General features: G+C 40.8%; 1 protein-coding gene across 1 annotated transcript in view; it reads left to right on the forward strand.

Moving 5' to 3' along the window:
- Positions 1-14,252, forward strand: part of LOC142571682 (integrin alpha-9-like) — a 103,643-nt gene that overhangs the window by 82,609 nt on the left and 6,782 nt on the right. The window contains exons 17-26 of the mRNA XM_075680215.1: positions 1,303-1,446; positions 3,194-3,273; positions 5,864-6,071; positions 6,386-6,540; positions 7,648-7,717; positions 8,173-8,280; positions 10,123-10,299; positions 11,408-11,530; positions 12,481-12,582; positions 13,111-13,233. Coding sequence (XP_075536330.1) covers positions 1,303-1,446; positions 3,194-3,273; positions 5,864-6,071; positions 6,386-6,540; positions 7,648-7,717; positions 8,173-8,280; positions 10,123-10,299; positions 11,408-11,530; positions 12,481-12,582; positions 13,111-13,233 — 1,290 coding nt within the window. The remainder of the gene's footprint in view (positions 1-1,302; positions 1,447-3,193; positions 3,274-5,863; positions 6,072-6,385; positions 6,541-7,647; positions 7,718-8,172; positions 8,281-10,122; positions 10,300-11,407; positions 11,531-12,480; positions 12,583-13,110; positions 13,234-14,252) is intronic.

Here is a 14,252-nt window from a genome sequence, read left to right on the forward strand (position 1 = left end):
GGTATTGCTGTTCACCTCTTGCATATATCGTGCACACCAATAGTGTAGCTTGAGGTCATCTCATTCAAGCTGACAAAATTATCAGGTGCTATAGTAAAAGATTTGTCACCTCCTTTCTTTGAGGGACTTGGATCAACAGTGTCGCATCTAGTATTATTTATATGGTATATAGTGTCTCTAAATGCTGAAGATGTCATTAACAACTTTTTTCGCAAGTGAAGACACTTTTACCGATAATCAGAATGGGGTGCATGCATAATGTGACCAGACTCCTCTTGGACCCCAAAGCCAGATGACAGGGATGGCTGGGTGGATGGGGGGAGGCATTGAAAATAGAAACAATATTCAGTATTTGTTTCAAGTTTTGTTTATGTGTAGGGAGACTCTTTTCCAAACTATAAAGTGAATTTGCATTTGTGTTTTGGCATTATTCTACACGCTTCCGATACCACATGCATGGCAAGAAAGACGGCATGATAACGGTATGGTCAAGTGTGCTTTGACTTGGCTAAGGCTCTTTAGCCGACAGATTGAGAAATCCACTGTAGCTGAGTCAAGAACAGGTACAAGCCATAAGCAGTAATTTATTCTAGGAGGGGTGCAATCTAATAACTTTTCAGAGAGATAAGCGTTTGCTTGCGCTTTTGCTCATGCTTTCATGAGCAAAAGCGCCATTCGGACTAATCATGCAAGGGCAAGGTAATGGTTCACTTTCTGAATTGTTATAAAATTGCAGTTGCTGCTGCCTCACTTCGGGAAGTGTTGTGCTTTGCTGACTGCCTCTTGAATCATTTTGAACATGACGCCACCGCACCAGAGAGTGCGAACAGCTAGCTGATTTGACACCAGAGGGCAGGCATCTTGGGACAACTCGGGTCTGGGGAGGCCAAAGCAGGACAAAACACCGACCCATGGGTGAACCGTGGGACAGCCGAATGGACCACAGTGGTAAATGTGGACGTGTCCCACCTAAATTGCGACGTCTGATCACCTTATGCATGCATGGCATTTAAGAGTGCTGCTCATAGTGGCAGCCAGTGATATAGTTAAATGACTGGTGCATTACAGCTTTCACGCCAGTGCAAAATGCTGCTGTGGAAGGAAAGTGCAAAGACTGAAAAAAGAGGAAGATAAATCAAACTTTTCTCTCTTTGTCATGTAACATGGCTACTGAATATCACAGTCAATGCAGTAATGCTCTTACATGTTTCATTTATTTGCCATGATTCCTGTCCTTGTCAGAAGTGTGCCTAACATTTTAGTAATAGCACTTGGTGTTTTCTCTCTCCCCTCTCTGGGCAGGGAAATGTCACTGATTTACTGACTCCATTTGAGTTTCGCTTGTCATTCAACTTGACGAAGGATCTGAAAAGGGACAAGCGTGAAAGCTTTTGCTCTGATTGTCCCATCTTGGACCCAAGTACGGTACAAGTGGTCACTAATAGAGTAAGTCAACTGAGCACTGTCTATAGTAAGATGTTGGTGTCGCTTCGCGAAGAGCCAACATCTCTTCGCGGTTGCAGCAGCGCTGCCGAGCATTGCATTCCAAATGCCACACACAGTAGTCAACAGTAGACCCATGTCACGTGCCAGCGCTGACTTCTTCGTGTCACGTTCGATAGCACGAACGGTGTCTAATTTTTCTTCAATGCTGAGCACTCGGCAGCTTTTTTTTATCCGAGCTTCGGCAATAATGCGAGTTCTTGCTTGCACGACACCACAATACTCTTGGCATGGCGCTGAAATGATGTTGATGTGCCTTCACGCACAAACACACAGGGCTCTTGGGGGCCGTTCTGATCTCTGAGGCTTGTTGTTCTGCCAGGCTGCCCGATGGAGACGACGTACCACCGCATTTGCGCGATGAAATGTTTTAACCAATGCGTACGCAATAAGCTGGTATGGTTTATGCGGATACAAAACACATTATGTTCAATGGCCGCTGAGTCGGAAATTTGACTTTACTACTTTTAAAATGAAACTTCTGTTTAAGCGGGTACGGTTTAACAAGGTTTTACTGTACGCTGTTGTCTGGTATTAGTGGTGAAATGAAGCCAGCTTAAGTAATAAATGCAAAGGTTGTTCTATTAACCTTCTGACAAACACAGAAGACATTAGCATACAGAGTCCACAACTTTTTCTGTGGTAGACTCGTCTTTCAAATGTTGCACATCAAGAGCTCACACATGTGTGGCGCATACATTGATTGTGGCAGGTGCCGGTAGGTGGCGGTGTATGCAACCAAACCAAAATGAAGGGCTTGAAAGCATGCGTGGGGATTTATTTTAAGTCCATAGTATGGCTAACTCTGGCATCCATCAGGCATTGGGAAAGGACGCCCCCTCTTATAGCAGAGTAAAGAAGTGGACTGCCACAGTTAAGCAAAGGTAGACAAATATCAAGGACGACTCACGTTGCGGAAGGCCTACTGAAGTTGGGAAGCTAACATGACCTGTGTATACACCGCGTGTCCCACATAAATTGTGGCAACATTTAAAGATATGTAAGTGTCACATAACCAACATAATGTCGTTTGCAGTTACTTGGAGCAAGTTGGACTATTTTTTGTATTTTGCCTAATTACATAACTTATTATTATTTAATCAGCTTGTCAAATATAATCAGAGCAAAGGTGTTAATGAGAATATTGGAGACTATCATCAAAAATTCACAATCCAGCTTTCTGTTGCAATACGTGCTACATAAAATTTTTTTGTGAGCCTGAAAGAAAGCCCATGAAACACTAAAATGCGGGTATGTTACGCGGGCTTTCTTGGTTTCTTGATTATAGCAAACCAGTTCTGCAGAAATACGCAAAGTGGAAGGAAGTTCATAAAGTGAAAAATTATAGTCCGCCTGTAAGTATTGTGAAGCTAATGCAAATTAAACAGAAATGGATTTCTCAAATCCAAGGCTTCACAGTTTGAGAATAAGTTGTCCTGGTTTGAGGATAGAATCTGGGGTGACTGCCTTTTCAGGGCAGTCACTTTACCATCTCAACTAACGGGCAGGTTCGGTGAGTCCAAATTAATCGATAGTTCGAAATGCAGGGGCACTGAATATAGCAAACTGGTTCTGGATTTCATTTCATGATTGATTTGTTTTGTTAGAGAGTTCTAAGCTATGCTTGGATGCTGTGACCGTGTTTAATTAAGACATGGTGCATAAAGCTGTGCCCTTTTGCATGTTGCAGACTGCTTTCCAAGTGGCATGTGGCCCCGACAACGTGTGCAATGCAGACTTGGAATTGAAGGCTAGCATCGAAGGCCATGAGTAAGTCTTATAATTAGCTTTAAAAGGACACTAAAGAGAAAAATTAGATGAGCTGTTATTGTAAATTAGCCTTTTCCAATACCACTAAAGCCACTCTTACCGCAAAAAAGGACTTCGTAAGCGAGAAAAGATCAGGTGGCAACTCCATCTTGAAGTTCCCACACCAGCTTGCCATGACATCATGTATTTTGACGGCGGCTGTTCATGTACAGTTAATATTTTATCAGCAAGCATGGACTACATTGTGTTCCAAAGGGTGTTCCAAAGGAGCTATAGACTGAACTCTGCAAGTTTCGATAACTTTTGCCAAGCTACACTACGAAAAAACCCTTTGAAATATGTGACATCACACTGACTTATTGGCATTGGGGTGTTTAGCAAGAAATGCAAAAAATTAGAACTTTGACCTTTGTTTCCTTTGTTTTTATAATCAACACCTTACTGTGAAATTAACAAAAATAATGTTTTAAAAGAATAATTTATCAGTTTAAACTGGTTGCATTACTCTTTAGTGGGCCTTTAAGACTTTGCCATGGCACTTCTCATAGTATATAAAACCATCACAAACAGAAAGTTAGCCTAGTGCTTTCATTTGAGAACAGGCAGTTCATTGGCATAAAGGCATTAACATACATATATTTCAAACAATTCAACGTAATAGAATAAAATAGGGGAGAGAAAGAAAAACTAAGTGTTTCTAATGATCTAGGCAACTGCACTTGTCATGCTGAAAATGATCTGTGTCTTGTATTGTTGTACCTGTGATTGCTGTTGCTCTGCAAAACTGCTGGTACTTTTCATTACATACTTAATTATTCCAAAACATTGCATTTATCAATTTATAGCTTATAACTTGCATAGTCAATAATAGAGGACACGAAACAATATCTACTGCTTGATTCTAAATGCTCACTGAATACAAGAAACCGGAAGGCATATTTCTTCATGGGCAACCTGTTTTTATGGCACTTTGCTGTGACTTGTTGCTATGAAGGTCAATTGCCTTTAGTCACCTGTAGAGATAATAAAAGACATAATTTTCATAATTTTAGTAATAATGTCAGCTTTGGTAAATTTTTTGCCATTACAATATTTAGTCAAATTCAAGTGTAGACATTTATTCAGAATGGGCAGCACAAAGTTCCTAGGTCAGTTTACGTTTGGAAATAGATCAAGAGCTGTGGGTACTGTCAAGTCATACTATTACAAGCAGCCGTCACAAGCCAGAAGACTTGCTTCACTTAAAAGCAATAGCTACTGTGTGCTATGCGATTGCTGAAATTCCTGGAAAAGAAGGCAGCATGCAGTAGGTTGCTGGTGAATGAGAAAGATTTAACCTACGTTGTCAACCCAGTGCGCAGCTCAAAACAAGTTGAGGAGGCAACTGTCATTAACGGGGGCACTGAGGTTCTGTTTCCTGCACCCTTAATAATTTTTTACTGGACTGGCTCTAAACAGTATGTGTGCTATGGTTAGTTTGCCCTTCTAGGTCATTGTCTTATAACATTCATTATACAGTCATTGCATTCGATTCAGTTGGATACGAATATTCGAATCGAATCCAATATATTACTGGCTGCGCATGAGCAAACATGGTTCTTAACGTTTGTTTCTATCGTATCTAAGAATATTGGGGCAATATTGTGCTGAATTTTGTGATTTCGGGATGCTAGCGAAATTTTGCTTGTAAAGCACACTTACCCACTAGACATTTAAACTGTGTGGGAAAGCCAAGGGGGCCAAACCAAGGGGGCGTGGGTTTACAAACAAACAGCAAAGGTGCTTTTTTAAAAATTATTATTATTGCTTGCCAGCGAGTGTGTGGAGTGACGACTGGCACAGGGTCAAATGCCTCTGATTTTACGGGCATTTGATGTGGTATAATAAGGTGCAGATTGGCAAGGACAGCTAGTGGGAATTATTAAATCTTCCAAGTTAACATGATCCAAATACACAATATTTTTGTATAACGGCTTACTAGCCTAGTTTTTAACATTGCCAATGTAATTGCAATTTTCCAAAATAACAAATTAGCCCAGCTTGCTGATAAATGCGTGTGCATATCATTATTCAATATTTTATTCGATATTTTAAGCTATGTATTTGTATTCGATTCATATTCAAAAATTTTGAAATTCATACACCCCTAATTAATATCACTCTTGAGTACCATCACTTTGAAGTCGCCTGTTGGTGTCTCACTTCGATAACTTATATGATGATGATACTGCTTAGAATGTCAAATATAACCTGCCTTGTGGTAATGTTGATAACAAGTTCAAAGAAATCCTTCTTTACTAAAATAGTTTTTTAAATCTCTACTGTTAGTCCTTTGAGATTGTTAGAAGTTTTGAAGAAATAGTTAGACAACTTCATGCAGATACCATAGCCATGGAGATTGTGTAGAAAGCTAGTTCTGTGGCACAATACACAGGGAGGCTTACAAACATTTCGAAGGCCGAATGCTCATAGCATATACTATTGGGAATCGTGCAGCTTTTTTCCAGAATTGTGCATGTCCAATCAAGTGTGATACACATCTGAATGTGTGGCTTTATGCGGATTATCTAGAACATTGCTTTTCTGACAGGAACAACTCGCCTCTGGTCGTAGGCAGAGACAACTCGGTCACCCTGAACATCATCGTGAAAAACCGCGAGGCTGAGCCTGCCTACCTCGCTGAAGTTGAGATTAACCTACCTGAAAATGTGGACATTGTAAACATCGGCAGTTGTGTGAAAAAGAACAGCTCGACCCTAATGTGTGACGTTGGAAATCCTTTGAACAGCAATGCGGAGGTAAGCATACATTATGGTTTATAGGCTCGTATTGTTGGTGTCAATGTGTTTTCTGTGTCTGCAGTTTATTTCACTAATATTAAAGAATTATTAAATAACATGAAATATAATTACATGGTCATATTTAGTTAGATACAACATGGTGGCAAAAAGGACCTTAGTGTCAGGAAAATGCAATTGGCTTAATTTGCCTTGGTGATACCCTATCTGCATGAACTCAGATATGGCAGTAGAGGTCTGCTTTTTATACTTGGAAAAGAGACTTAATGACAAAGATTATTGATATTTATTGTTTTATTCTCTCTTGTTTTCAGACTCAATTCGCTGTGAAGTTGGGCCTTATGAAGCTCGAAAAGAAACTTGAAATCAAAGTCGTTGCAAGAACGCTTAGTTTGGATGTTGACCAGAGCAACGATCATGTTCTTATTGCCCTGCCACTTATCCATCGTGGTGACATTGCACTTCAAGGGTCAGTTCACACTTCTTTGCTTTCTGAAATGTACCATAATGTGTACAGTGAGACCGCGTTAAACCGTAGTTGACTGGAACTTAGAAAAAGTACGTACTAAACAGTAGTACTGCTTAACCGAAACAGCGTGACATCGCCCACTTACTTGTCAAAGATGGAACACTGAGAAAGTGTGATGGAAAGGCAAAAAACATGCAGTATTTATTCTTCTTGCACGAGAAAAGTCTGTTATTTTTGTTTGATGCCGCGGCAGCCTAGCTGAGATGACAGTGGCCTCAAACTCCTTTAAGCTGCACGCCAGCTTTTCTGCCAGCCCCTCCTTTTCAGCAAATGCCCGCATGATGCTGACATAACATGCAGCTTCTGCTACTGTCAGGCCTGGCTCGCCTGTGCTGTCACTTTCCATGTTGTCCTCGTCACTGTCGTTAGGCGACACTTCAGCAATAACAGAGGCAACAATGGCGAAAAGACGAACCTCGAAAAGTTGAACCTCGTAGCTGACATCTTTTTCTGGTCCCAGCAGCACTGCCGAGCATCTTCTACTTTGCATTCCAAATGCCACACTGCAGTCAATGGTAGATCCCTCTCACATGCCAGTGCCGACTTCATGCCACAGTCGAGCAGCCGGTTTTTGTCCGAGCATCAGTATGACGTGAGTCCTAGCTTGCATGACACCACAAGACAGGCCACCACTAGCCAGCCACAACGCTCTCTGGTTCAGCGCCAAAATGATGTTGATATTATTATGGCTTCACCCTTCCAAGCACCCTCTGCATTTGCGCTTAGAGGCCGTTCTGATCTCTGAGGCTTGTTCTTCTGCCTGGCTGACTTACTGCCGTGATTGCGCTATGAAAAGTGCAAACACTGCTTGCTAACCGATATGTATGCAATAAGCTGTCACGGGTTATCCGGATACAAAACATATTATGTTCAATGGCCGCTGATGCAGGGAATAGACTTTGCTACTTTTAATATGAAACTACTGTTTAGGCGGGTACAGTTTAATGAGGTTTTACTATACTTTCATTCCTGAGTGTATGTACTGAAAGTGTTTAATTGAGTCTGTACAACTAGGTATGATTACTAATACATTGTGTTCGTGTGCAGGTCTGCTTCTGTAAGCCAGCTAATCTACAACAAGTCTACAGATATCGTTCCTGTGGTTCACACCTTTACGGTGAGTGGAGGAATATGAACATTGCCATAACAAACTGAAAATTATAGAAGTCCATTGTGACAAAGCAAAACTTGACCTTACAGATGCTAACCCCTCCAGGTACCATTAGGTTTTCTCTTTCTCTCTCCCTTGTAAGGTGTTAAATATTTTAATTATGAGCTTCTTTCTGGGAACTAAAGCATACTTAAAGTCATCTTGCACACATATTTCTTTGTGCTGCAATATAACTTCATTGAAAGTATGTTACAGAATTTATTTTCTTTACCATGGCATCAAAAATTGGTGTCTCATGTATATCTGTATGTTCTTGATCTTTTTAATTAAAGCACGATGCATGCAGTAGCTGTATTCCTTGCTTTAGGTGCACAATGTTTGCTCGCTAGACTTAGCTAGGTGGTGACTGTTCCTTTTGGAGACATGTATTCACTCATGTTGGATTTTTTTTTTTCTTCCAGATGGTGAAGTATTATGACAGTCCAATTGACAAAGTTGCTATTACAATATCTGTACCACTCAGGATTGTAGGGCAGAAGGCCAATTTTATGACCCTTCTCAGTGTGACGGTGAGTTTTTTTTTAAGTTATTGATAGTCTGCTCACTTGCTTACCTGCTTGTGCAATAGCTATTTGTTGCTACATGTCTTAATTGTACATTCAGGATTAATTGTGCACTAGCTTTGTGTAAAAAGCAGTGCCTCGCATGATGGTCAATATTGTGCTAGTAGCCTTGTAGAGCATGTTTTGAAGGAGCTGGCAGGTACACTAAAGTCCACCTTTAAAGGGAACGCTAAGCCAGCAGTAAAGCCAATAGAACTGAAACATCTCTTTACCTTTATCAGAAACCAGCGGCTGATTTTATCTATCAGACATACATTTGTACATAAAGTGTCATTCTGTGGGCCTCTATGCCGTGTCTCGGTGATAATCGAAGGCAGAATACTATTAAGTCTGTGTTCCCTTTAACAGTGGAACATACTGGTGCACAATGATCTGTGGGACTGATTAGCTGTGATCGCAGTGTGTCGTTTTCTGCAGTATAGAGCTATTGCTGCCTTTGTACAGGACAGTGTTTGGTGATGGCTCCAGCACCACATTCTCTGTCATTGTGTTGAGCAGTCTGCTGCCACTGTTGGCAGTATGACATGCTTCATTCGCTTCTCTTAACATATGTATATGAAAGCTGTAAACCTTTTATTCCCAGAATTTCAATTAAAAGGTGCAAGGAATTGTTTGTGTGCATTCTGGCTTTCTTTTAGCATGTGTGAATTGAATGGATTTATTAATATACTTTGTAACAAATTTAGTACACATGGAAAATTTTTGTTTACTGCATATTTGCAATGTCTGTAGCTTAAGCTCAGATGTTTGGTGACAGAAGCTGTACTAACAAAAACGTTTCATGTGGCATTGGAAAAAAAAAAAAAATTGGGTTGCACAGCTCAAGCAAAAAAAAAAACAATTTTTTTGTTAGGTTCTTAACATGTAATAGTATGATTCTTCTGTGTAGTCTTATGACTGGTGAAACTATTTAATGCATTTTGCGTTCTTATGTAAACGTAAATGTGCAGGGCTATAAGGACCTGCAAGGAAACAAAATAACACCTTGATAATGTCCATTCCACTATAACTTCAACATTTATTTTCCTAAAAAAAGAAACAGAAAACAAATGAGCAGACACCCTGCTGTGCATATATTTGTTAGTGAAAAGCTATTCTGGAAATCCCTATGCCAAATTTAAGCTGTTATAAGAGTGCTAGCATGTGGGGCAGAAACTTGGAGGTTGTCAAAGAAACTCGAGAACAAATAGAGGACCGTGTAAAGAGTGCTGCGATGAAAAATGTTAGGCGTAACGCTAAGAGATGGAAAGAGAGCAGTGTGGATCAGAGAGCAAACAGGGATAACCGATATTCTGATTTACATTCAGAGAAAGAAATGGAGCTGGGCGGGCCATGTAATGCGCAGGATGGATAACCAGTGAACCATTAGAGTTACAGAATGGGTACCAAGTGCCGAGGACGGCAGAAAACTAGGTGGGGGGACAAAATTAGGAAATTCGCAGGCAAAAGTTGGAATCGGTGCAGGACAGGGGTAATTGGAGGTCGCAGGGAGAGGTCTTCGTCCGGCAGTGGGGAAAAAACAACTGATGATTATGATAATGATGAGTACGAATACTAACGAGAATGTTGCCCTCAGGCTGAACAATGCTGTACCCATGCTGCATGGATGGAAGTGGAGTAAAATAAGAGTAAGAGTTGCATAGAGATTTTCTGCAATTAATGCAGCATTTAACCAATATTTGACTACACACTATCTACGCCTGGAGGAGGATGTGGCCTACATGTCTCATGACTGTTGAGTATTTTACACGACCTTTCAATTGAGTTCAGTCTTTTACTTTGATCCAGGCTGATGATGGGAGTCGAACTAAAGTTGGCGGCAGCTGCAACAGCTCAGTGGCAAGCCTACGCAAGCGCTCCTCATCCACCACAGAGCCACCTACCACAAGGCAGCGCAGGGAAGCAAAGCCTATTGCAATTCTAGGGAGTCCCTTTCCAGTGGCTCAAATCAAGACACTGACGCTGGTGAGCATATTGTGTTGATCTTTCTTGGTCCCCTCTAATACTTTGTGATTGTGTATGGTGTATTTTAATTAGGCTAATTTAAATTAAGTGCATGAAAAACATTACAAACTCCTGATAGATCTTCACGAAGATTATGTTCAGTGGACGTAGACTTACTGAATTAGCAAAATTGAATGTGGCTGAATGGACTAAGCATGCTTGTAGGCTGGCATATTTGAGAATTATTTTTGAGGCTGCATTAATTAATTAATTCATTCATTCATTCATTTAGCTACGTGCAGTGCTTTTGTTGGCACTTATCTAGGGACAGCAATAGTAGTACGATACACTTGCATAATGTAGTGGTCTGGGATAACATAACTTCTGTGTACTGTGCATTGGGGGCACATTAAGGGGAGACGTGGGTCGAAAAATCGCAGTTTTCCTCTGGTGGTCATAATTAACCCGGAGTCCCCCACTACATCATGCCTCATAGCCAAATCATGCTTTTGGCACGTAAAACCCCACAATTCATTCATTCATAACATAACCTCACAGCTATAGCATCCATTACCAGTCTCGTAATGCCACTAATTCACTGACCTCACCAATTAGTTGACACACTATGACGTTTTGTTGGACCAGCCAGTATTGTGGAACTACACGCATGTTGCAAATGACATTGCCACTGTTCTTTAAGTAGATAGTGTGTGTAGCTGGAGGGCATGTTGCACAGTACTTCAGTATGGGCATATACTTTCTTTCTTCAATGCCATGCACTATGCCACACTGTAAAATTTGACACCTCTTTGTACAACAAAACTGATATGAGATCCACAAATTTGTTGTATCAGATCCACGAATTTTACAGCAAGAAGTGGCTGTTGCTGCACCAAGATACCAATGTTGTCTGTCTGCCTCAAAACTGTACTCCATTCACCCTCGCGTTCATTGAAGTTCATGCAGTGCTCACTTATTTACCGAAGTTAAAGAAGTGCAGAACAGTTCTCTCTCCTGCACCATAGTGTATGGGGCAGTCATAAACCATGAGGAGGTGAAGGAAGTGATACTGGCAGCTATTAAGAAATTAAGGAAAGCATGTGAGTGAGTGGATTCGCTTTTTCTGCAGGACTGCTCGGGTGCTGAGTGCAAGAGCTTCACCTGCCAGATGGGCCCATTCGCCGATAAGAACAAGGTGGCTAAAATTGAACTGAACATGATCATTAATGTCACCCGAATTATGGAGCAAGTGGTGAGTAGAACTACGCTTTTGTGTTCTCTTTTGCATTGCTTTATGTGCTTTACGGGCTGGCCTTGTGTGTGTGTGCATGTGCGTACACGTATGTTAGTTCTAACTGAAACAAAACCAACATGAACAAGAATGAGCTTCCTGGACTTGTGGTGCATTTAGCTGGTTACTGCTGGGCTCCAACATGGTTTGCAATGTTGTTAGTGCCTGTAGATTAGAGCCAAAGGAAGGCCTGCTGGAGCAGAAAATTGGGCTGCTGGTAGATCAATCAGAGCAACCACGTCACTGGAATTCTGTCGGACCTCATTCACGCTTCCAGCTATAAAGAGGGCACCTCTGAGAGCTCTGAGCGGGAGCGTGGTGCTCTGAATAAACCAGACGAATGTGTTCCGAGCACTCGATTTCTACATGCCAAATGTACAATTAAGTGCTTGGTGCAAGCTTATTGAGCTGGCTCTGAGGAATGTTTAGTTTGCAGTATATGTACACTGCACAGCATGAATCTGTGCGCGAGTTATTGCTAATCAAAGTGGCCAGGACTACCTGCTGATAATCATGTAAATGTGAAGTCCAGATAATTGCATGTTTAGTTTCGGTGAGCTGGCCAGAGCTAAGTAGCTTACTATGATTTATTTATTTATTTATTTATTTATTTTAAGACAGTGAGCCTGGTTGCTAGGTGTTATAAAAATCAAAGTTATTAATGGCGGTCAAGTTTTTATGTGCACTGCCCAGGTATTTTTATTTTATTTTTTTGCAATTCTTGCATAGGCTAGTTTACTGTAGGATGAGGAAAAGGGGTCAGACATGTGTCATGTACATTTTTTGTCAGGTTACCTTGATTTACTCTGGCAAAATTGACATGTGAATTATTTTACATAAAAAATTTATCTGTTTAAGACAGATTTTGACTGTTATGATAATTGTTTTGTTTCGTGTCATATTTTTAACAGGGAATTCCAGACACCATAGACATTATCTCAGATGGTTCCCTAACCATCTTGGATGAAACAGAGTTTACACACTATGTCAAGCAGCAACCCAAGCAAGCAATGGTATGCTGAACTGTCATTGTTGTCTTGCATGAACATTTTTTTATCGACTTGTTGCCACATGATCTGTGAACAGGTGCAAATTACCTTTCACTGAGCATTATATGTTAAAATCTCCTCACTGCTAAAAAGAATGTTTTTATCATTGAATCAATGTGCTACTAAAATCTTGGAAACAAAGGCCCTGCCTAGTATTGAACATAGTAATGCTACGACATGACATAGAAGCAGTAGCTTAGTTCCTAAGAGCTTTGACACCACATCTTTTTACAAGACTACTCATCTTAATTGATTGAGGGGCAATGAAAGTAATATAACTTTGTGTTTTAATAATGACTATGTGCACGAACAAATGCACACTAAAATATAGTTTTAATTTATGGAACGCTATGGTTATGTGTTTATAACATTATGCAGATTCACTGCCAAGGAATTTCAGTTTTATGTACCATGCAGTGTACCTTATCACTTATGTATCATCTGCTAACTGCTTTTGGCTTGTTCTTCTCTATATTTTCATTATTTGTGCAGATTGTCACCTCACTCGTCAAAGAAGGCCCACCTGCAACGCCCTCCTTGGCTTGGTGGATCTACCTTCTCATAGTGCTGGGAGGCTTGCTTCTGCTCTTGGTCATCATTTATGTTCTCTACAAGGTCAGTACATGCACTCTTCATCTCTTGCTTCTAAAACACAGAAGGTTGTACAGTGTGCCCGGAAAACCATGCCTATCTTAAGGACTTCAGAAATGGTCCATTGTTTCAGTAATAAAAGCCTTACACTATGGACGAGAAGGACGTCATAATTTTTTTGCCATGCAGGTAGCGGCACCATTCTAAGCTGAGTGCAGACTCCCAAAATGAGACTACACCTTGCCGTATGAAAACATGTTCTCCTAGCTTCCCGGTACAGAGCATTGCTGTCATGATTTGTCATCTAGTGACTTCCTTTGTGGGAAGAAATGGGAACAGACAGTCTTGATTATTGCTACTAACAACCATATGATAGCCTACACACGATGAAGCCAAGGGAAGCATAGCAGTAATTGACAGTTTTTTTTTTTTCAATCTAATCTTTCTTCACGTTTGACCGAACTTTGTGAGTGCTGACTGCTGTGTTGCACAATGGGTCATGAAGCGTCAAGGCTCTGCTGGCCACTGTCTTGCATGGAAAGGTCACAAAGAGTCGGAGCTTAATCCATCTTTATTGGTTATGCTGTAGTAGTAGTTATCAGGTTGACTTGTTTCGTTGAAGGGTTTTAGAACTTGTTGTTTACAATGTGAGTGCATGCGGGCTCAAGAATGCAACGAGGAGCAGCATTTAGTCGCAGTGATGAGCACTGAGGAGACTGTTAGAATATTTTTAGCAGAAACTCGAAGTGGAGCAGAGCGAATAGCAAAGAATGGCTTCGAATACGAGTGCACACTCGCTCATAACAAAGCTGAGTGGTGTCGATACATAGAGACAAGACAGCAGCACAATTAGACTGTTTTGTTCACAGGTGCAAACAAGTATGTTGAGAAACACATTGTGCAGAACAAGTTTGGTGTGGTGTGTAGTGTGCGCAATTAACTCTAGTTTCTGTCAGGTATGTCTAGGGTGTTGGAGGGTCACAAGTTTAGTTTATGCTAAGCAAGTTGCTTCCTGGTGAGAACTTGTCCAAATTCGTTGTGTG

This window comes from Dermacentor variabilis, chromosome 2 (genome assembly GCF_050947875.1).
Source record: "Dermacentor variabilis isolate Ectoservices chromosome 2, ASM5094787v1, whole genome shotgun sequence".
Taxonomy (NCBI): domain Eukaryota; kingdom Metazoa; phylum Arthropoda; class Arachnida; order Ixodida; family Ixodidae; genus Dermacentor; species Dermacentor variabilis.